Source organism: Leptodactylus fuscus, chromosome 6 (genome assembly GCF_031893055.1).
Source record: "Leptodactylus fuscus isolate aLepFus1 chromosome 6, aLepFus1.hap2, whole genome shotgun sequence".
NCBI lineage: Eukaryota > Metazoa > Chordata > Amphibia > Anura > Leptodactylidae > Leptodactylus > Leptodactylus fuscus.
Genome location: NC_134270.1, coordinates 7,147,148 through 7,169,789, shown reverse-complemented (window position 1 = coordinate 7,169,789; position 22,642 = coordinate 7,147,148). Strand labels below are relative to the sequence as shown.

Below are 22,642 nucleotides of genomic sequence, written 5' to 3'. Positions count from 1 at the left end.
GTACACCTGCACCTATTATGGGGTTGTCGATAATACGCAAGATATATAGTGATAGTTCTGGCCTAATATCTATTTATGGGGTATCTATAGGGTCACAGCGCCCCTTCCCCACTGCTATGACTGTAGAGCTGGCCATGTGCCGTGTACCCAAACCAAGAGCGAGCAGGCTGAGCCACATCTCCGGGTACAGCGGCCATGAGATGGGTATGGACCTGAGTGCTGGTCCCAGCGGTGGAATCCATATTGTTTGGACATTTAGGGTATAGCCTGTGTATGTGCCAGAAATATCTGAGATACAAAAACCACCGCTGGAAGAAGACGCATGAAGAGACTGTCCATGAAGAAGATGGAGGCGGCGCTAGAGAGTTCTCTCTCAGAATTGGGGACGCCCCCAGTGCTGTCTGAGCGCTGAGGACCGCCCCCAGTGCTGCGAGAGAACTAATTTGCATACAGACGAAAACCGGGATTTCTACCGAACGACAGCGCGGAGAAGACATCTAAAGGTAGGAGACGAATAGCCTTTCTTAAGGCTATTCCTATGTGTGATCGAGAAAAAAATTGATGTTATTGGTAGAATCCCTTTAAGGACACATGATAAAGGAGACAACATTGGACGACTTACCACATGAGCCGGATTTCTTGTCCACCAGCTTCACGTGCCTTGTCTGGTTGCGAACCTTTGTATCGGTGTTTTCTACGAGGTTTGTCAGGTCGTCGATGATTTCTAAGAAGACAAAAATGGAGGAAAGTCTTAACATGGGATTGGAATAGTGATCAGTCAATTGGCTTCTTACAAAACAGACCCCAGTGTGCGGCTGAAATAGGGGGCAGGGAGTGACGCGACTGGCGACCATCCCTGTACAGCGCTGCGGAATACGTCAGCTACATAACAGTAACACACAAGACAAGCCCTTCCTTGTAGCGTCAGTCTAGTACTTACAACCGCCATGTTCTTTTAGCCATACCGACGAATAAGATTAAAAAAATCCCCCGGAAAATGTGAACTTCTCATCAGAACGAAGAGCCATCTCCAAATAATAAACCCCCATGGAAATTTCAGAGGCCAAATAAGGCGAGGTTCACATCCCGCTCCGCAATGTATTGCTTTCAATAATAAGAGGATTAGTTCGATGCAATCCAAATAAATCACACCAGAAATTCTGTATATTCTGAGACTTGGGAAAGCGGAGTGGGCGGCTGTGTCGTGTTCTTAACCCTTGTGATGCCAGACGGACCCACAATGCACTGCACGACAATAGCGCGTCCAAGTGGATGAAGTGGTCACTGCTAGGCCCCTATAACATATACCTGGGCGTCTTTGTATATCTAGCTACTATACGTAGGACATCCTATATCTCTATTCTGTGGCCATACAACTTTCCCAGGAGCTGATAAGAGGAAACATTCTTATATCCTAATATCCAGGCCAAGAGTGGATGAAGGCTTTCCGTGTGTCGGTCCGGCCGCCCAAGTTGCTCGTCTCGGTTTCTGCGTCAGGCTCTGAGTGTTTTCCTATTTACGTCTTTGGATGTGCTAAAGGCCCTTCAGGCTGAAACTTCTCATCACCTAAGTATTCCAGGGCTCACAATGCTAACCATACCGGCGGCCCGGAGCCTTGGGATTAACCCTTTCTGCAAACCCAAAGGCTGGAGTTAATTTGTAGCAATTAACTATTTTATTCTCCTTCTCTTATTCCGGGACGTGTTGAGTAAATAAACGTATCCGGAGAGAAGGAGCCGAATATATTCTCAGGATATAGTTACAAGGCCGGGACGTGGAGACCTTCTGATCTGTACTTCATATTAGGCCCGGTTCATATTTACAGCATTATTTTCAGTTCTGTCAGAGGAGTAGAAAAGCAAAAAAGAGGCGTTGGATCAGTCACATGACACGAGACTCATTGACCCGAATGGCCCTCTGGACATGGCCAAATCCAGTCCGTACATTGGTCGGATATCCTGAGCTGAACCCAGACAGGAGGCCGAGATTCTCTGCATGACGCGGATTTATCATGTTGGACCCCTGCCAACCACAGACACACAGGTACATGTGGTGCGGCGCGTGTCGGGGGGGAGGGGTTGTGCAGCGTCACGGTTGGGGGGGGGGGGGTGTTAAGGAGGGACGCGCAGAGGCGGGGTTGTGGTTGGGGGGCCCCGGAAACGCGGGCAGGGACCATATACATCGTATACGTCGGTGACGCCCAGGAGGTGGGGCATGTGGGAAGGGAGGCCACAACCGAGGTCAGTTTAGGGGGGTCCAGGACACCCCTGGGTATGCCACACAATTACAGACATACGTAAGAGCCGACACGTGCGAGCAGCCAGATAGTCCACACCAGCAATAGGCTAAATAACAGCGGCTCAGCGACCACACCAACCAGCAGACAAAGTCACGGGCACATGCTAGTATGCTATATACAGTACAGGTTAGTGGTTCATAGGACTCCCTACACCCATAGGTCACTATGATGGGACTCCAGACCGGTCTTTGTGCACAGGGACTAATGGTGTCTATGTTCCACTACAATGTCCATGGCTGCAGAAAAGCCTGATGGAGACTGGTAATGTGAATAGACTCCTGGGTCGCTCACTTTTGCCGTTTGCAAATCTTGGATGGTCGTGGTTCACCTTGAGGAGATCTAGTTGGTTGTGTAGTGAGTCGTACAGGCAATGCTCTCTGGGTAGTGATATGTAAATGAAGGCTAATTTGCATAGAGTTAGAAAAAAACTAATAATAAAATAAGTCCTCCTCCCCTCTCTGGACCCCACCACTCCCATTTCAATACTTCCCGCTGCCCTGCTGGTCTCTACTTCCAGGTCTCATTTTTGCTCCAACTACTGGCTGAGCTGGGTCACTGCACCCGATTTGTTGAGTGGTCTTTCCCGTATGTCGAGTAGTAGCAAGTATAGACCAGTTGGGGAACAGGAAGATCCAAAACAGGGGGAGGGGTTCCATTGAGGTAAGTGTGGCTATTTTATTACCTTACACCAAACGCTCGGGCCCCGGCTAACACCATAATAAGAAGAAGGAGAGAGACTTTACTATTCTATGAGGACTGAGTGACCAAACACTGGCCCCATAATGGATGCGGTAACAATGTCCTGGCTATAGGAGAAGAGGAGGCCAAGCCTCGGGCCGACAAACATAACAAGGACAAGAAGTTCTCTCCATACAAGTTTTCATTTTGCTTTAAGCTCCGATTTCTGTCTAGCTAGTTAGTCCACCGCCCAGCCAGACGGTAAATGGTGCTACTGTCTCTTTAAGCATCGGATTTGGTGGAAGTCGCAATCTTAAAAGACACATTTCATTTTACAAAGTTGTGGCCAGGGGGCAAGGCTAACGTCGACAATCTCAGCTCTAAACGCTCTTGAAGAAAGTTTCAAGGTTTGCATACTCCTCCTGTTATCATTTCTAAAACCTCTTCTACCTGTCCCCCGGGGGGTTATGGAAGCTTCCTTCTTGATGGCCGGGCCCCGCGGTGATATTGTGCTGTCATGCCTGAAGATTATGATATAGAAGGGAAAACAAAGATCTGCTGAAAAAGTGCAGAGGACAACCAAAGACGTCAGAAGCTTGTCCCACCAAAAACACAAAAATCTTGGAATTTAGAGACCGTAAAATGTCCCCATTAGAGATGAGCGAACACTAAAATGTTCGAGGTTCGAAATTCGATTCGAACAGCCGCTCACTGTTCGAGTGTTCGAATGGGTTTCGAACCCCATTATAGTCTATGGGGAAACCCAAATCCGTGTCTGGAGGGTCACCAAGTCCACTATGACACCCCAGGAAATGATGCCAACACCCTGGAATGACACTGGGACAGCAGGGGAAGCATGTCTGGGGGCATAAAAGTCACTTTATTTCATGGAAATCCCTGTCAGCTTGCGATTTTCGCAAGCTAACTTTTCCCCATAGAAATGCATTGGCCAGTGCTGATTGGACAGAGTATGGAACTCGACCAATCAGCGCTGGCTCTGCTGGAGGAGGCGGAGTCTAAGATCGCTCCACACCAGTCTCCATTCAGGTCCGACCTTAGACTCCGCCTCCGCCGGCAGAGCCAGCGCTGATTGGCCGAAGGCTGGCCAATGCATTCCTATGCGAATGCAGAGACTTAGCAGTGCTGAGCCAGTTCTGCTCAACTACACATCTGATGCACACTGTATGTAGCAATCTGATGTAGCAGAGCCGAGGGTGCACTAGAACCCCTGTGCAAACTCAGTTCACGCTAATAGAATGCATTGGCCAGCGCTGATTGGCCAGAGTACGGAACTCGACCAATCAGCGCTGGCTCTGCTGGAGGAGGCGGAGTCTAAGATCGCTCCACACCAGTCTCCATTCTGGTCCGACCTTAGACTCCGCCTCCTCCAGCAGAGCCAGCGCTGATTGGCCGAATTCCGTACTCTGGCCAATCAGCACTGGCTAATGCATTGTATTGGCGTGATGAAGCAGTGCTGAATGTGTGTGTTTAGCTCAACTACTCCACCAGCGTAGTTGAGCTAAACACACACATTCAGCACTGCTTCATCACGCCAATAGAATGCATTGGCCAGCACTGATTGGCCAGAGTACGGAATTCGGCCAATCAGCGCTGGCTCTGCTGGAGGAGGCGGAGTCTAAGGTCGGACCAGAATGGTGACTGGTGTGGAGCGATCTTAGACTCCGCCTCCTCCAGCAGAGCCAGCGCTGATTGGCCAAAGTACGGAATTCGGCCAATCAGCGCTGGCCAATGCATCCCTATGGGAAAAAGTTTATCTCACAAAAATCACACTTACACACCCGATAGAGCCCCAAAAAGTTATTTTTAATAACATTCCCCCCTAAATAAAGGTTATCCCTAGCTACCCCTGCCTGTACAGCTATCCCTGTCTCATAGTCACAAAGTTCACATTCTCATATGACCCGGATTTGAAATCCACTATTCGTCTAAAATGGAGGTCACCTGATTTCAGCAGCCAATGACTTTTTCAAATTTTTTTCAATGCCCCCGGTGTCGTAGTTCCTGTCCAACCTCCCCTGCGCTGTTATTGGTGCAAAAAAGGCGCCAGGGAAGGTGGGAGGGGAATCGAATTTTGGCGCACTTTACCACGCGGTGTTCGATTCGATTCGAACATGGCAAACACCCTGATATCCGATCGAACATGTGTTCGATAGAACACTGTTCGCTCATCTCTAGTCCCCATCTAAAAAAACCAAGAAGGTCCATTCAGGAAATCTCATACAAAGACTGGAATCTGCTCAAATTTAGGGTGTAGCTGTAGGACTGGCACAGTGTCCTGTATCAATAATGTGGATTTGGTGTAGGTTAGATGGGTGCAAAGTCTAAGGGTAATACATTGAATTGACCTGCCTTGTATCGCCAAGTAAGTGACGTTAAACTGCAAGTGCCATGTATTTTATGCCATGTTAAGGGGTTTGTTAGGTGAATATTTCTGTAATATACTTCGTTAACCTATCTAACTTCCTTTAAATAGAAAACAGATGCTATTTTCTCCCAAGTAATCCTCTAGCTAAGCCCTTACCCCGGAAATTCCATATACAATTGTATGGTATGTAACCATAATATCCCCAGAATGGTCACGATTAGTGGCCGTAGTTCTGATGCCGTGAAAGTATAACCTGGAACGGGCCCAAGTACGGGGGGAATCGAAATACAACAAGAAAGTAGAAGAATAGTCATAACCAAGGCCAAGGGTCAGGACCAGGTGGACAATCCAATGGACTAGACAAGAGCAAGGTCAGGAGTAAAGTCAATGTCAGGTCAGCTGGGAATGTGGGAGAACTGGGAACCTCGGCTTTCATGTAATACCAGGATTACCATTGGTGGTATACAATTGTAGATACAGCCATTTAAAGAGACCATCCTGCCGTGGAAAAAGCCACATCTGTACATACAATACAAAGGTGTATGGAATTACCCGGGTAAGGGCTCGGGCTAGAGGATTACGTGGGAGAAAATAGCATCTGTTTTCTATTTGAAGGAAGTTAGATAGGCTAACTAGGTGTATTCCAGAAATGTTCACCAAACAAACCCCATAACAATACCGTAAAAAAACATGTTTAACTTCACTTACTTGGCAATACAAGGCAGAATGTCTGTGGCCCAAAAGTGCAGGGCCAAGGTGTGAGGACCGGAGCCAGAGTAGGAAGAGAAGAAGCGTCCGATTTCTCATATGGATGGAGGCGTCTTTGAAGTGGCGCTAACAAGGGGTCAGATGGACAACCAAAGCATCGAGCAATCACTATCTAAGGTGGGTCCTTTAGCAAATTTTGTCAAATTTTGCCAGCCTATAGGCTCTGGTTAGCATTGTCGCCTTGCACACATCCACACCCTATAAAACGTTTATGGCTATATCTGCCGGATATCATCCCTGGGACCAGAATCTATGTTGCGACCAGACTATTTGCAGAACGAAGAGACCTGTGCACATGTCACTACGGCCACAAGACTTGAACAAAATGTCCAAATGAGAAATCCCATTACCATTGTCCAAAATGGACCTACTTTCTACCATCACAATGTCCTCAATCGGAGTACAGCTGAATTACGACACCAGATCTATGTCCGTGTAGCGGCTAATGCCGGATGACGGACAAATCCCAGGGATTGGAGAGATCAGTCTATACTGACGGACAGGGACATGTGAATGTGACGCGAGTGACTGGCAGCTCTCGGGTAAATTGTATTCTCACCGCCGTGCCAGCTCTTCCCATTCCAGTACATGGATGTTTGACGAATGTTGTTCTCAGTGCTCGGATTACACAATTCCCCCTATTCTGACGGCCACAATCCGCTGGAACGTCTTACATATGTCTGTCACGGCAGCTGTGCTTTTCTTAGAAAAAAAAAAAATAAGAAAATAAAAAATGAGTTGACGGCTTCGGCGTAAACCCCCAAAGGCAGGTCGTTGTTTTGTCATTTTTTTCCACAGAGATATTTTAGATGAGATTTGTCTCTTTCTGGACTTAGACTGAACACGATGAGAATATCAGATTATAGTCGTAGTCAGAGACCACCTGAGACTGAGGTAATGGGGGAAGGACCTGGAGACAGTATATATATATATATATATATATATATATATATACAGGTCTGGCAGGATCAGCAGTATGGTAACACACAAGGCCTAATATCATTTATATACCAGGCATATCAATCTATTACATGGCGGGCAGAGATTGATGCCGTACCTTGCTGGTGAAGACCAGGACAGGTAGGTCAGACCTCAGGCCATGTGGGAATGCTGGCACCTCCAGGTGAGTTTTACTAGCAAGGCCGTGGAGTTGGGATGCCAAACCACAACGCAACTCCTGTATATGACAGCCTGACTGTGACTCCTTCATAAATGGCCGGCGCCATGGTGTAAACAAAAAATACGAAAAACTATATGTCTAACACATACATATATATATATATATATATATATATATATATATATATATACTAGCCTCTGCCCATGACATCGTCCGCGGCTTATTGGTGTCGATGATCCGCCTATATTCAGCAAATTGCTGCCGTCCATGGTTTGCCTGCTCCGGCGTTTCCGCAGCTCTTAAGCTGTCCTGCTGCTGAACTTGTTCCTCATGCTGTGCCTGTGATTGTTCTGGCATCTCAACAGCTCGCTGGGACATCGTATAATGAGTGTGTTGTTGGCGTTGATGATCTGCCTGCCCCGGCGTTTCGGTAGCTCGTCCGGGCCGCTTTGTGTCGCGTGCCAAAATGGCTTGGGCTGGGAGTCTACGAGGTATAGACGCGCGGCTGATAACTCTATCATTTGTTCGCATGTTTTTACGAGACATTTTATAGCTCCGGGCGGTAAGAGGAGAATTCATTAGAAAAAAAATATCATAAAGTAACCAACACAAGTGCCCGCGGGGCAGAGGCGGCCATTCTTAAATGGACCAAAGCTGAACATGGCTGCTCGATAGGACGTCAGGTGACGGGCGGGGGGTACAAAAGACCTCTATGTGTGTATGGCGGGAGCCGGACACAAAGAAGGGTCTCATTGCCCAACTGTTCCTGGGAGTGGGTCACCAAGTGGGGGATATTGGGCCCCACTGAAATCTGCCCTACATTCATTATAATGGGAGGCAAACGCTGATTTTTTCCCTCTAGCACCAGCTCGATCTTCAGGCCGATTCCAAGTGGTAACTCCCATTGACGTGAAATTTTGGCCTGACTGGGATGGAATTTCTTTAAGCTGAATTTTTCAAGTGTCCCAAATTGCGTCGTGTGAACATACCCCATGATGGATTTATTACTGCAATTTATTACTGGGCAATTGTAATGAATTAGCAGCGACTGTCCTGAATTTTGGGTCTTGGTCTGAGTAAATGTCATTCAAAACTGGAGGTGTTTTTTGCAAACCCTCCCCAAAGGTGGGTGGTACCATCTAGATAGAGGGAAGACCCAAAGGTGGGTGGTACCATCTAGATAGAGGGAAGACCCAAAGGTGGGTGGTACCATTCAGGAAGGGGTGAGTCCAAGAGGTGGGTGGTACCATTCAAAGTAGGGGAAAGTCCCAAAGGTGGGTGATACCATATAGATAGAGGGAAGAACCAAAGGTGGGTGCTACCATTCAGGTAGGGGTAAGTCCAAGAGGTGGGTGGTACCATTCAAGTAGGGGGAAGTCCCAAAGGAGGGTGGTACCATTCAAAGTAGGGGAAAGTCCCAAAGGTGGGTGGTACATTCTAGATAGAGGGAAGACCCAAAGGTGGGTGGTACCATTCAGGAAGGGGTGAGTCCAAGAGGTGGGTGGTACCATTCAAAGTATGTGAAAGTCCCAAAGGTGGGTGATACCATATAGATAGAGGGAAGAACCAAAGGTGGGTGCTACCATTCAGGTAGGGGTAAGTCCAAGAGGTGGGTGGTACCATTCAAGTAGGGGGAAGTCCCAAAGGTGGGGTGGTACATTCTAGATAGAGGGAAGACCCAAAGGTGGGTGGTACCATTCAGGAAGGGGTGAGTCCAAGAGGTGGGTGGTACCATTCAAAGTAGGGGAAAGTCCCAAAGGTGGGGTGGTACATTCTAGATAGAGGGAAGACCCAAAGGTGGGTGGTACCATTCAGGAAGGGGTGAGTCCAAGAGGTGGGTGGTACCATTCAAAGTAGGGGAAAGTCCCAAAGTTGGGTGGTACCATCTAGGTAGAGGGAAGACCCAAAGGTGGGTGGTACCATTCAAAGTAGGTGAAAGTCCCAAAGGTGGGTGATACCATATAGATAGAGGGAAGAACCAAAGGTGGGTGCTACCATTCAGGTAGGGGTAAGTCCAAGAGGTGGGTGGTACCATTCAAGTAGGGGGAAGTCCCAAAGGAGGATGGTACCATTCAAAGTAGGGGAAAGTCCCAAAGGTGGGTGGTACATTCTAGATAGAGGGAAGACCCAAAGGTGGGTGGTACCATTCAGGTAGAGGTAAGTCCAAGAGGTGGGTGGAACCATTCAGGAAGGGGTGAGTCCAAGAGGTGGGTGGTACCATTCAAGTAGGGGGAAGTCCCAAAGGTGGGTGGTACCATTCAAGTAGGGGGAAGTCCCAAAGGTGGGTGGTACCATTCAGGTAGGAGGAAGTCTCAAAGGTGGGTTGTACCATTCAGATAGAGGGAAGACCCAAAGGTGGGTGGTACCATTCAGGTAGGGGCGAATCCAAGAGGTGGGAGATACCATTCAGGTAGGGGGAAGTCCAAAGGTGGGTTGTACCATTCAGGTAGGGGCGAATCCAAGAAGTGGGAGATACCATTCAGGTAGGGGGAAGTCCAAAGGTGGGTTGTACCATTCAGATACAGGGAATACCCAAAGGTCTGTGGTACCATTCAGGTAGGGCGAGTCTAAGAGGTTGGTGGTACCATTCAAGTAGGTGGAAGTCCCAAAGGTGGGATAAATGTAATAAATGTTTAACAGGGAAAGAGCCTGAAGACTGGAGAAAGAGGCATTTTTCTGGAATAAGACACATTACAAAGTCTTACTTGTTATATTCACTTGTACATTTGACTTTAATAATCCCAATTTTACCAAAAATGTTGGAAATAACAGTCTAACCACGTTCTGAAGCCTTATGGGGCTGTAGCATATGCTCCTCTCCTTGTGCGCTCTCTTCGCCATCAGATAAGAAGGGCCATAGGTCGCACCTCAGAGCGGTCATGTCTCCTAAAAGGAAGAGCCGCCAGTATCCATTGTGATGGGGCTATGAAGAGCGGTGTGACTAATACCAGTCTCCATAGACCTGCTCCATGTACTGTACACCATCAGGACTCCATTCATAGGTCACACTAACAGCAATTTTCTAAAATTTGCCGCCTATTTGTTCTGTGAATTCCAGTTCCAGTCCTCGACCTTCTACACCAACCTATCGGGACTTGTGCACCGAAATCAAGTCCATAACGTCGAATTCCTCCCAGGTTTTCAGCTCAAAAATAAGCTTGTACTGTGCAGCGAAGGGTTAAAAAACACGATCCCGAATTGTTATTTCATGGGGGAGACAAGTATTTACTAAGAGAGACATGTCGGGACAGGAGACGGATCCTGTAAGTTGTAGTTTTACATAAGAAGCAATAACACGCTGCAGACCACAAACCATTCCGAGAGATGTGAAGTTACTTCCAAGGAGATGCTGCCGGAGTGAAACTCCAAAAATAAACAGTGGTGAAGCGAGACCCAATGGCCACGAGCGCGGCGAGTTACACACAAGTGCGGTTTGGACAGAGCGGATCCATCCCGGCCGCCGGGGTGCTGAGTGTGCGATGGGCCCGAGCGCTGGCGAGACCTTGGCAAGTTCTTCACTTACGTAAGATAAGACCCCACACTGCCATGTGCTAGAGTACCGGGGGCGGGGGGCGATGAGGATGGAATTGTGTTTTAGGGTTATTGTAATGATTTCCTGACCATCCAGGACGTTACGTCATCTGACACCTGCTCAGTCACGTCTTTTCCAACATTTCTCAGATTCGGAACTGGTGGAGAGATTTTAGTCACAGACTAAACCAAAAGTAGCAACACTGACATCTACTGGTCAGAAAAGTCAACCTGTCATCAATAACGTCACAGGACTGGGCTCTCATGGATGGTTTTCTAGGACTTGGTTATTGACTGACACAATCTGAGCTCATTCACATCTCCAGGACTTCTCTCCTGCTGCACCAATTCTCTGGAGTGCGCTACCCCGGGCGAGCGGTGCAATCCCCAATATCCACAGTGCTAAGCGAGCTCCTGTCATAGTCCCTATACACTGATAGATAATTCCTCAGACTCCGCTCCCTTCATCTCACCCTGACCCTGCTCTCCTTATAGCGGTACATACACATAGGATGCCCCTCATAGATGGTAAGCTCTTGGGAACGTGCACCTCACTCCTGTTGCTTTAATGGTTTAGTTTGTCAGGTTGCAATCTCGGATTTTGTCTGTATATGTAACCTCAGATATGTACTGTGCTACAGAATAGGTTGGCGATATACTAGTAGATCCTTGCTCCTTGGTATATACATTTCTTAGTGACGTATAATAGTCATATATGTCTGTGAGCTTGGATTAGAAGATTCTGTATAAAATAGCGCAGAGGCCGTGCAGTGACCCTGTCCCAGGGGTCCGGAGGGGGGCGCGGATAGTCCTCCTGTATCCTCTATGTATATGCTAGTATCTGTGCCGGGCGCTCCATTCACCGCTATGGGGCTACTAAAGTGAATGAAGTGATGGGGGACTTCTGGGACCGACTCTCCTGATCACTGGGGGTCCTAGCACTGACCTCAAGCCGAAGCGTCTGTAATGTGCACCTTGTCATTATACTCGGAGTTCTGCTGTCTCAGGTACCAGGTGGAACAAAACCAACCTTTACCACCTTAACTACAGCAGGTACTCGTAACACAAGCCTAAGCTGCCTCAGAACCTCGTTGATAAGCTCGAGTCCAATCCACTATGGACAAACTGACCTTAGCAGAAGCTGCCATTATGTGCTCTCAGGAACAGAGAACAGCGCCACTCAGTGGCCAGATAAAAGATTGATAGTGGTTGTGTAATAGGCTGGAGTAACACAACTGGGAGCCAGAATAGTAAGCGGTGCCCAGTAATTGGTAATGGATGTCAGGAGCGCGACACAGCTGCTACCGTACGTGGAGCCCGTGCCAGTCCGAGGGCAGAATACTTCAGGAGAGGAGGGTGAGGATTGTGCAGGGGGCAGTGAGCTCTCCTCTGCAGCGGGCAGATTATTCAGGGGGCAGTGACCTCTCCTCTGCAGGGGGCAGATTGTGCAGGGTGCAGTGACCTCTCCTCTGCAGGGGGCAGTGACCTCTCCTCTACAGGGGCAGATTGTGCAGGGGGCAGTGACCTCTCCTCTGCAGGGGGCAGATTGTACAGGATGCAGTGAGCTCTCCTCTGCAGGGGGCAGATTGTGCAGGGTACAGTGACCTCTCCTCTGCAGGGGGCAGATTGTGCAGGGTGCAGTGACCTCTCCTCCACAGGGGGCAGATTGTGCAGGGACCTCTCCTCTGCAGGGGGCAGATTGTGCAGGGTGCAGTGACCTCTCCTCTGCAGGGGGCAGATTGTGCAGGGTGCAGTGACCTCTCCTCTGCAGGGGGCAGATTGTGCAGGGACCTCTCCTCTGCAGGGGGCAGATTGTGCAGGGGGCAGTGACCTCTCCTCTGCAGGGGGCAGATTGTACAGGATGCAGTGAGCTCTCCTCTGCAGGGGGCAGATTGTGCAGGGTGCAGTGACCTCTCCTCTGCAGGGGGCAGATTGTGCAGGGTGCAGTGACCTCTCCTCCACAGGGGGCAGATTGTGCAGGGTGCAGTGACCTCTCCTCCACAGGGGGCAGATTGTGCAGGGACCTCTCCTCTGCAGTGGGCAGATTGTGCAGGGTGCATTGACCTCTCCTCTACAGGGGCAGATTGTGCAGGGTGCATTGACCTCTCCTCTACAGGGTGCAGATTGTGCAGGGGGCAGGGACCTCTCCTCTGCATGGGGCAGATTGTGCAGGGTGCAGTGACTTCTCTTTTTCAGGGGGGCAGATTGTGCAGTGACCTCTCCTCTGCAGGGGGCAGATTGTGCAGGGTGCAGTGGCCTCTCCTCTACAGGGTGCAGATTGTGCAGGGTGCAGTGACCTCTCCACTGCAGGGGGCAGATTGTTCAGGGTGCAGTGACCTCTCCTCTCATGATGATGCTACGCAAAGGGGGGGGGGGGCAGAGTCACTGAGAATAGAAATATAGGAGAAGTAAATACAGGTTCAGTCTCTGCAGCACAGAGTATGTCAGGCAGAGTCACTCACTAAGGGCAGGGTTCCCCATACTCCAGTGTAATACTGAGCTGACCGTGTAAGGGACAGTGACCCGACCACTCAAGCAATGTTAGTGAGGACAGGGGACACAAGCTGGTATGAGCCCTTCCAGCAGCACAGAGGATTTCAGCAGATGAGTGTGTTGACTTTTAGAGGGGCAGAGACCTGTTCCCACTAAGCCCTGCCAGACAGAAGCACCTACTTATAACCCAGGACAGGCCACGGTGCATGCTGGGACTTGCAGTTCTAACAGGTTGCTAATTTTTCCCATCTTATGTAATTCTGCAAATAAATCGTATCTGCGCTTGGCCGAGCACAACTTCAACAAAGTCGCGCTCGTGTTTTCCCAATTCCAGCCAGTTTCAACCACATAGAACAGGACTTATTTTTCGCTCTTAGGTGCCAACACTTTTCTTTTTTCGGTGACGCTGACGACTCCTGACAAAACGCTGAAATCTAAATGACGAACGGGACCCCACCGCCGCGACTCCGAGGAGCGGCCAGCGTTGTAATCCGTGTCAACAGCCCTTTCCGGCCACAGCCAGTTGGGGGTTAAATTTTGGCCACGTTTAATTGAATGATTTCTTATGGGAATAGTTCAAGGAGGATTTAAGGGCGTCCAAGAGCTATTACCAATTGGCATATACCCCGGCCTGGACGTGCCAACTTAAATACTACTCCTTAATGTTACTGGAACGCGTTCCCTTCCAGATGTGGTCAACAGTCCCAGCTACACGGCGTATTTACAGGGAGAAGTATTTGGACTATCCTCGCAGTTATCTGGCACTGGATAACAGGTCTTGTAATGAAAAGCATGTGCTGTACAGAGGAGATAAGCGGCGGCGGGGAGGCCAGGACCGCTCGTACGCTGTCAGGTGCCACTTCTGCCATGGCACAGGGGTATTCACAGTTCAGTCTGACATGGCAGAATACGGCAGGACTGGATAGCGGTGATGGCGGCTGGACTATTGTGGTAGACAATGGCAGAGGAGACGCTAATCTGTGGCTAGGACAGGTGCTGTAGGACTACAAGTCTCAGGAGGGACACACGCGGCAGCTGCAGCCATTATGCCATAGGACTACTGCAGTAAGTATTTGGCCGCGTCTCCTCTGCTGGGGCTCTGAATGGCCCGCACTTGTTCTATGCAGGTTTATATAGAAGGATTTTTGGAAATTCCTGGTATATCCTTAACGCTTAAATACTCTGTGCTGTAGCAGGCCGTGCACATACTCGAGGCGAAAGCTATAGGCAGCTCTAAGGCTGTATTCACACTGAGTAACACTGGTGTTTTTTGTGCTTATTTTTGCACATAGCGCCGCGTTAACGCAGCGTAGCACTGCGTTAACACCGCGCTATTTTGCGGTGGCGGTGCCCAGCGTTAACGCGGCGCTACGCGGCGTTATGTGCAAAAATAAGCACAAAAAACGCCAGCGTTACTCAGTGTGAATACAGCCTAAGACGTCAGTGTGCTCACAATGGCAGCGCATGCTGAAATACTCTGTGCTGCTCCATACAAGTCACATGTGACCACCACATCTGAGCTGCCCCATGTACATAGAGACGTCCATCACATTCCGTCCTGCTTTACTGAAATACTCTGTGCTGCTCCATTCACTATGCGACCTCCCACATCTGAACTGCCCTACGTACATAGAGACCTCCTTCACATTTACTGAAATACTCTGTGCTGCTTTAATGGTTCTCCTAGGCAAAGGTAGTGACATTGTGACTAGTAAGACAAAGATGGGAAGAGGCCTGAACATAAGAGATGCAGAATATCGGAGTTAGTGGTGGAATCCCGAAAATGTGAACATGGTGTTTAAGAGGTTGTCGGATGAGAACTCGCCCTCTTGACCCGCACATGCAGGCTGGGCACAGGCCGGGGGTGCAGGTGAATAACCCCATGCCAGATGCCTCGAGTACAAAGGATTGGAACTGTAGAAACCCAACAAACCAGATACCAGACTGGTGAGATTCTTACAAGATAATCTATATATAAGAAATCTGTGCTCTGAACAAAGGGTTAAAGGGAAACAACACTTCCATATCCCTTAAAGGGTATTTCCAGATCTTACGTATTGAAGACCTATCCTTAGTTGGGGGGTCTGACACCTGGGACCCCCACAGATCAGCTGACAGAAGAGGGTGAGCACAGTGCTGTGCTTGGCATTGCCGCTCTGCCAGTCACATGGATGGGACTGAGCCGCTGCTGTACCATGTGACTGATGAACGTGATGTCATCCGCACACCGAGGCGGCCTCAGGGTTGTGAGTTGCATGGGATCTTCATACATGTAATGGGTAGGTGGGCCCGGGACCGAAGGAAAGGTCATCAATAAGTCCCGGAAAACCCATTTAAGTGACAATTCCAGGAGGTCCCATACACTGCACCTATACACGGACCCCAGGACCTGATGAATATCCCTTAGTTAATTTCTCATACGTATTTATGGTCTGGGGTATTTCTAGGATGGGGCCTAATGTTCTGTTCATTCTGACAACCAGGTTCTCTGACACTAATACAGACAGAGCTGTAACACGAAGGAGGTTTATATGGCTCTGAGGGTCGGGGTAACCCCACAAGAGTGTCAGCAGTCATTACTGGACCCGTCCTATCTATAGCCTAGAACCCACAGGACACAACACACGAGGGATGGATAAACTTCTATCATCTCCTTTAATAGCAGGAAGTCTGTGCGTCGTGAATGTATCCCCCCCTGCCCTCTGGTGCACCGGAATGAGAAGATTTATGATGCACAGCCTTCCACTGTCAGAAAGAAGAATGACGGAAAGCTTGTGTGCACAGACATGTAGTGAACCAGTCTTCATGTAAATGTAAATGCTGCTATAAGGATGGGGCAGGGCTGTGAGAATTGCTGCAGTGTGGTCCATGCTTAGCTTCTGCACTAGGGTCCACCAGCCTTTAGCTCCCCCCAGGTCCATCGGATACCAGGGCAGAAGTGCAGTGAGGCACAGATGTGTTGATTGACATAGTGGGGTCAGGCCCGGTCCCCCCAGAGAGCGGCAGGTGTCCTTATAACTTGTGTATCCGCCTGTCCTGCTGTAATGAAGGATAATACGCAGGGTGCGATGTACTTGTAAATCTCTGTTTTCCTGCTTGTTGCTGGACGTACCCAGGAACACAGATGGAAGTTTGCTTTGACTCACTGCAAACTTTGCTGGTGTGTCAGATGTGCCTCGATGGAGTTGTTGCATTTGACCGTTAACCAAGGAAGTTACACAATCCAAGGTCTGGCACAAGAAGAAAGCGAAGAAAAGCGCAAGGAGGAGGGGAGGAGGATTGCTGGTCCATTCTACACTGTGTCATACACCTCCTCCCTAACACGGACATGACTCCAGCTAAACACTACAATGTACCTTACTGCAGACAGATCACAAAGTCCTGGCCTGGCGCAGGAGTAAAAGGTTCTGGGAAGGAGCAAGGCAGGTGCAGACTCCATGCATCATTTATCCCATCTCAAGGAACAAACAGAAGTCGCTCGTGTGCAAATTCATGTCAGCGCCGCTCCTTGAACTCTTACCATTGCAAATCTTTGTACCAACTCAATGAGGAAAAATAGAGAGTTCTGATGACAGACAGAAAACGCGTGGCCCACCCAGACTGACAAGACGCACAACCTTATAGTCAGGAGTCCACCAAGGCGCTGAAACGCCTCCTTATTATGTAGTCACCTTACATCCAGCCTAGGCAATGGGAAGAAAGTCTGCAGGGTTCCTGGAGACCTGTCTGAGATGTCGGAGGCCACGGTGATGCTCTGAGATGTCGGAGGCCACGGCGACGCTCTGGGATGGAGGGAATTCTATATTATAGAGCGGTATCATATGACTAAAACTGCTCCTGATAAGAGTCAGCGCGGCCTTTGCTTTAGGGACCCATTTATCATGGCGATCGTTACTGGGGCGTCATCCATAGGCCACCTACTCTGCAGACGTCTCCCATGAGCCCCTTCTAAGCTCCATATGTCTTCTTATCTTTCCCTTGGCTTCCCATATCCAGAAATAGAATGAAGTCACCAGCCATGTTGGGCGGCCATGTTATATATGTCTATGGCGGGCTTTCTGGCACACTACAATAACGTACAGAATTTGTATCGTGAGAGATTAAAATCTGTAACAAAATTTGCAGAAAGGTAAAGGTGGAAGCATCTGCATTAGGTGCAAACTTTGCTAAAATTCAGTGTATTGCAATGGGGCAGAATATCTCCCAATACTCTGGATTTAGTCCCCGAGGTGGAATCAGTGGCCCTTATACTAGACCTCAGGGACACAGTGGTAGCCATCATGCTATAGGCAGTAGAAGGTTTCCTATAGGCGGTGAGAGGATGCACATGGCTCCTCCATACTATAAATGAGTAACATGGTCATTGAGGAGACGGAGCTAAGTGACCGGAGCGCTCGTCTGTTATCACAGGGCAGAGGCGGCTGCAGTTATAGATGGCACCCGAAGAAGTCAACAGGGAATGCGGCCAGCTGGAGGGATGACAAGGTGGTAGGGGGTATACCAACCTGTCCGGACACCATATACCAGCAGGCCGCCCCTTCTTGTAATACATCCTCATGGAAGCCACTGGTGTTACCATTTCATTGCTCACCACATTTACATATTTCTGGTTCTGGTAGGAAAACCCAATTACCCTTTTATATGGCCGTACAAATGTGCTTTATAACAGGAAAACCACCATCTGTAAACACGATACTCGCTGGAACCAAACCCTACATAAATAAACCGCCGCCGCCAATTGCAAATTGCTTTTTATGACTCTTTTTTCCTTGAAGTTCGAGTGCATGAACATTAGGCTTTGGTTTTATGCTTTTTTGGAACAAGCTTTCTAGTCCCTTGAAAATATGGCTGTAATGTCTGAGAAATAGCGGGAGGGGGCAAAGGAGACGTATGGTGAGGTTATTCATCGGCCTCCTGCTCTAAGAAAGGATGACAACCCCGAAAAATTCCTAAAAGAATAGGCCAAAGGAAAGAAAAACATGGATGACTTCAGTCCTATGGTGGACTACACGGACGTAAAGCATGGCCAACCCGAACTGAATGGGTGCTACAGCTTTATCGACAAGAACAACTGACCATAAGAATGGCCAGCCTGAACTGAACGCTGAACTGTACGGGCTCTACAGCTTTATCGACAAGAACAACTGATCATAAGCATGGCCGACCCGAACTGAACGGGCTCTACAGCTTTATCGACAAGAACAACTGATCATAAGCATTGCCGACCTGAACTGAACGGGCTCTACAGCTTTATCGACAAGAACAACTGACTATAAGCATGGCCGATCCGAACTGAACAGGCTCTATAGCTTTATCGACAAGAACAACTGATCATAAGCATTGCCGACCTGAACTGAACGGGCTCTACAGCTTTATTGACAAGAACAATTGATCATAAGCATGGCCGACCTGAACTGAACGGGCTCTACAGCTTTATCGACAAGAACAAATAATCATTCTAAAAAGTGATTGTCCTCCTGTTCCATCAGTTTTGGACACTATAGGGGTGTCTAAGATGGGGCGCTCTGCCTGGAAGGGCTTCTATCAGCCGCGGGTTGTGAAGAGCGACTGTCAATGGGCAGGTGTGAGAAAGTATAAAATAGTAGTCCAAGAATCCCAATGCTTAATGGATAGTTAAAGGGAAGTGCCGCTACTTATACTTACACCATCATTGTATAGTGGCTGTGCTTGGTATTGCAGTTCAGGCCCATTCATTAGAATGGAACTGAGCAGCAGCACGGCCATGAAACCAAAGGATGTGACGTCACTAGCCTCAAAAGAGAAAGGAAACTCAATGACATAGTCCTGGACGACATCTTTAAAGGGGTTTTCTGGGACTTAATAACGTATGACACTTAGGATTTTTTTTTTTGGATAGGCCATCAATTGACGATCAGTGGGGATCCAACACCCGGGACCCACCCAGATCAGATCTGGGGAAATGTTGCTAAAAACTGCAACTGTGGGGGAAAAAATTCAGCAAAAAAACTGCAGGAAAAAAACACACTTTCAATTTTTTCCAATGAAATGATACACTGGTGTTAGCTGCAATGGCAATAAAAGGTAGGTAACCTCAGTGAGCTGCAGCGTCTTCTGCAACGTGTAGATTCTCATTCACTTTCCGTGTTCTTTTTCTGCAATAACTAAAAGCGCCGCAGCCTTAGAAAAATAGTAAAATAAAAGCATTTGCATCTCCTTAAAAAACAAAATCCTGCACGTGATACCACCAAGTGCCACCATTTGAAGCCGAGTTTCCCAGAATCCCCTGGGCCTCGGCATGGCGGGCAGGTGGGCGGGCAGAGCGGCCTGACTTTCTGAGAAGGGGTCACAGCTCGTTTCTCTAATCAGATGACATACACCCTATAAGAATCCCATGCGGGCGTTCAGAAACACTTACACACTGAATGAAAATATTTGTAGAGCCGGAATACAGGTGCCTGAGCGAGGAGCAATTACAGGAAGAAAGAAAACCTTCACGTACAATAACACCATCTGTTCTGCGGCGTCGCGCGGCCCCGGCCGCCTACCCACAAGCCCTCGCTAAATGAAATAACACACATCTGTACCTATACGAATAAAGTTTAATGACAAACATGTTGTGGCCGTTGTGGAATAGATAAAATGGCATAAGAGTGGAGGGGCTGGAAAAGAGCGGCATCACCCAGCTCGCTGTGGAGGCAGAAAGGCAGAAAAACTTGCTGTGGTTCTTGTTTGGTCTGATGTTTGCACAGGTTGAGCTCTAGGATAGTAAAACGCTTCAGATTTACATGCCATTCAGGGCAGCAGTAAGTTGGGTACTGTGATAGAAGCCAGTACTAGTCACATCGTCGCTTCTATTGGGTCTGACTATAAGCAACGGCCTGTAAGTAAAGGGACGGGCCAAGACTATTATATTGGATGGGGCTGAGCACTTTACCTGTACTGACCATTGTCCAGCCTTGTAACAAGCTCCCGGTGAGGCCTGCACACCTGGAATATCTGCAAAGCAATAAGGAATATGTAGGTGTTATCCAAGCAAGAGAAAGAAATAAGACAGTGGGCAACCCGGGCTTCTATAGGGGGTCGTTGTCTACACCTGGGAGAGTAGGGTGCATATACCATCCCCAGGATCACATGGCGCATGGACAAGATTACACACTGTAAGACAATGCTGGAGTGGAGGTGGAGACAGGGTTACTAAAGAAGACCGGAGCACTTGCCAATCTTGTGACCGCCCACTAAGCACTTGCAAACTGATTTGCATATGGATTGTTTTCTTGGTCTATCGACCTCTATGAAGAGCCACAATGACATGTACGACTGCAATAAGGGTATAAAGCATCTGACAGGCTCCTTTTAACCCTTGTCCAGCCAAGAACCCTGCAAATAAAACAGGGTCAAAGAGGGTAGGGACTCAGTCCAATTGTAGGGCTAGAGCTGTAGACAGTATGGAAGGCCCAGGATGCGAGACCGATCGACCCAAGATGCCCAGACCTTATGAAAAGCAGGCGGGTATCCAATATAATGGAATTAATCTTCTCATGAAGCATAATGGCATTCACCCTTCGCATGTCCTCATCCACGGATAGACAAGACCTTCTCCAGCTGGAGGTGATGCGGATCCGAGCAGCTAATAAAATATATTGAAATAGCTTGAATTGGGCAGAGGGCTTGAGATTAAGAAGAAATATGGGGCCAGAAATGGGAAAGATAGCCCAAAGAGCCGCTGTGCCATCCTATGAATAGCTAGCCAATATTGGCGGGCCAGCAGGACCAACACACATGGAAAGTAGCGTCTACAACATTACAACCCCTAAAACACAGGGGTGAAACAGATGGAAAAAAAGTGATGCAATCGATGGGGGAACGGATATGTCTTATGGCACGCTTTTACGGAAGATTCCAAGAGGGTGACCTGACAACTGACCTTGCTAATAGGGCCGGGGTCTGGGTAAAGTCAAGGCCTCGCTCTCAGGGCACCACAAAGTGGTTTGGACATTAAACTGTATATAAAGAAGATGGAGCCCCTATCAGCCGCTCTGAACACGCACCACCTCCCGAAGCTTGTTCGGGACAACTCCGTACTGAGTCGATTGAGGGAACGTAAAAAGTGGAAGACCTGTGCAGCTCGAAAAGCCTCTGAAGGAGGCGCGGAAAATGTGCTAGTGATGTGGCCTTTGGTGAAGACCCGCCGTCTGCAGAGAAAGGTGTTACGACAGCAAAGCCGTACGTGCCTCCACCAAACAAACATCTCCGGAGAGACCGGGTGGGAAAAGGGGGTCGCGGAATAATGGCACGAGGGAGGAAATCGAGCTTTGCAATCCATACTGAAAGCAAACCCTCCGCCACAATTGCAACCTGGAGGCCACAAGAGAGCCTGTAAAGAGGCCCGGGCCACCACTGCAGACTCCAATGCCACCCATTGTGGATGGTCACATTCAACGTGGACAGTAGTGAGTGGAGAAAGTCAGGCGGCTATATAATATTTACATAAATTAGGAACCGAGAAGCCACCTACTTTTATGGAAATACATGACACAAGTAGTATCTTATAGGCTCATATAAAGTGAAATATCTTGGTTTACAAGGCAGTTAGGGAAGTAGAGGACACCAAAGTGGGGAAGGTGCAGAAAACGTAGAGGATACGGAGCAATGTGACCAATTTAACTGAGTGGACTCGTCCTATCCATGAGAGAGTTGGGTGATGCCACGTAACCAGTTCCAACCAGAGTTTTGCAATCAAGATAGTATAATATAAAGTGTATCCAGAGAGATACAAAGGGTAATGCCGAGGCAGGGAAGATATTTGTCTCTAGTTTGAAAACCAAAGTTCAGGGCGTTCAGTTTGGCGGTGGTTGATGGGACATTGCAGTGCATAACTTCAGAATGGGACATATTAAGTCTAAAACCCCACAGACTAGTGAACTGGGAAAGCAAGAGAAACCAGGGAGCTGATAATAGTCCATAGCATATCATCTGCAAAGAGGTTGGATTTGTTTTCACAATCCCCAATCTGTATACCTCAAATATCTGGATAGGAACATATAGCAACCGCCAAGGGCTCAATGGTCAGGGCAAAGAGCGCCAGAGACAGTGGGCAACCTTGGTGAGTACCTCGGTGAATGTTTATAGGCTTAGGGGAACCAGTCGGGAGATTTTTAGATATGCAACAGGGTGACAGTAGAGAGTCCGAAGGGTTTGCAATGACTAGTGGCCCAATGGGCAAAATTACAAAGCTTCCATACATTATCAGACGCCTGTCTGCCTGGAACAAAACCCACCTGGTCTCAATGGACAAGGGATAGCAATAGATGGATTCAAGAATAGAGGAAGACAAATAGGCCTGTAGATAGCAGGAGGGGTGGCGTATAACTGTAATGGAGGCCCA

General features: G+C 48.5%; 1 protein-coding gene across 1 annotated transcript in view; it reads right to left on the bottom strand.

Moving 5' to 3' along the window:
• Positions 1-22,642, bottom strand: part of STX8 (syntaxin 8) — a 150,090-nt gene that overhangs the window by 36,814 nt on the left and 90,634 nt on the right. The window contains exon 7 of the mRNA XM_075279318.1: positions 623-724. Within this exon, the coding sequence (XP_075135419.1) occupies positions 623-724 (102 nt within the window). The remainder of the gene's footprint in view (positions 1-622; positions 725-22,642) is intronic.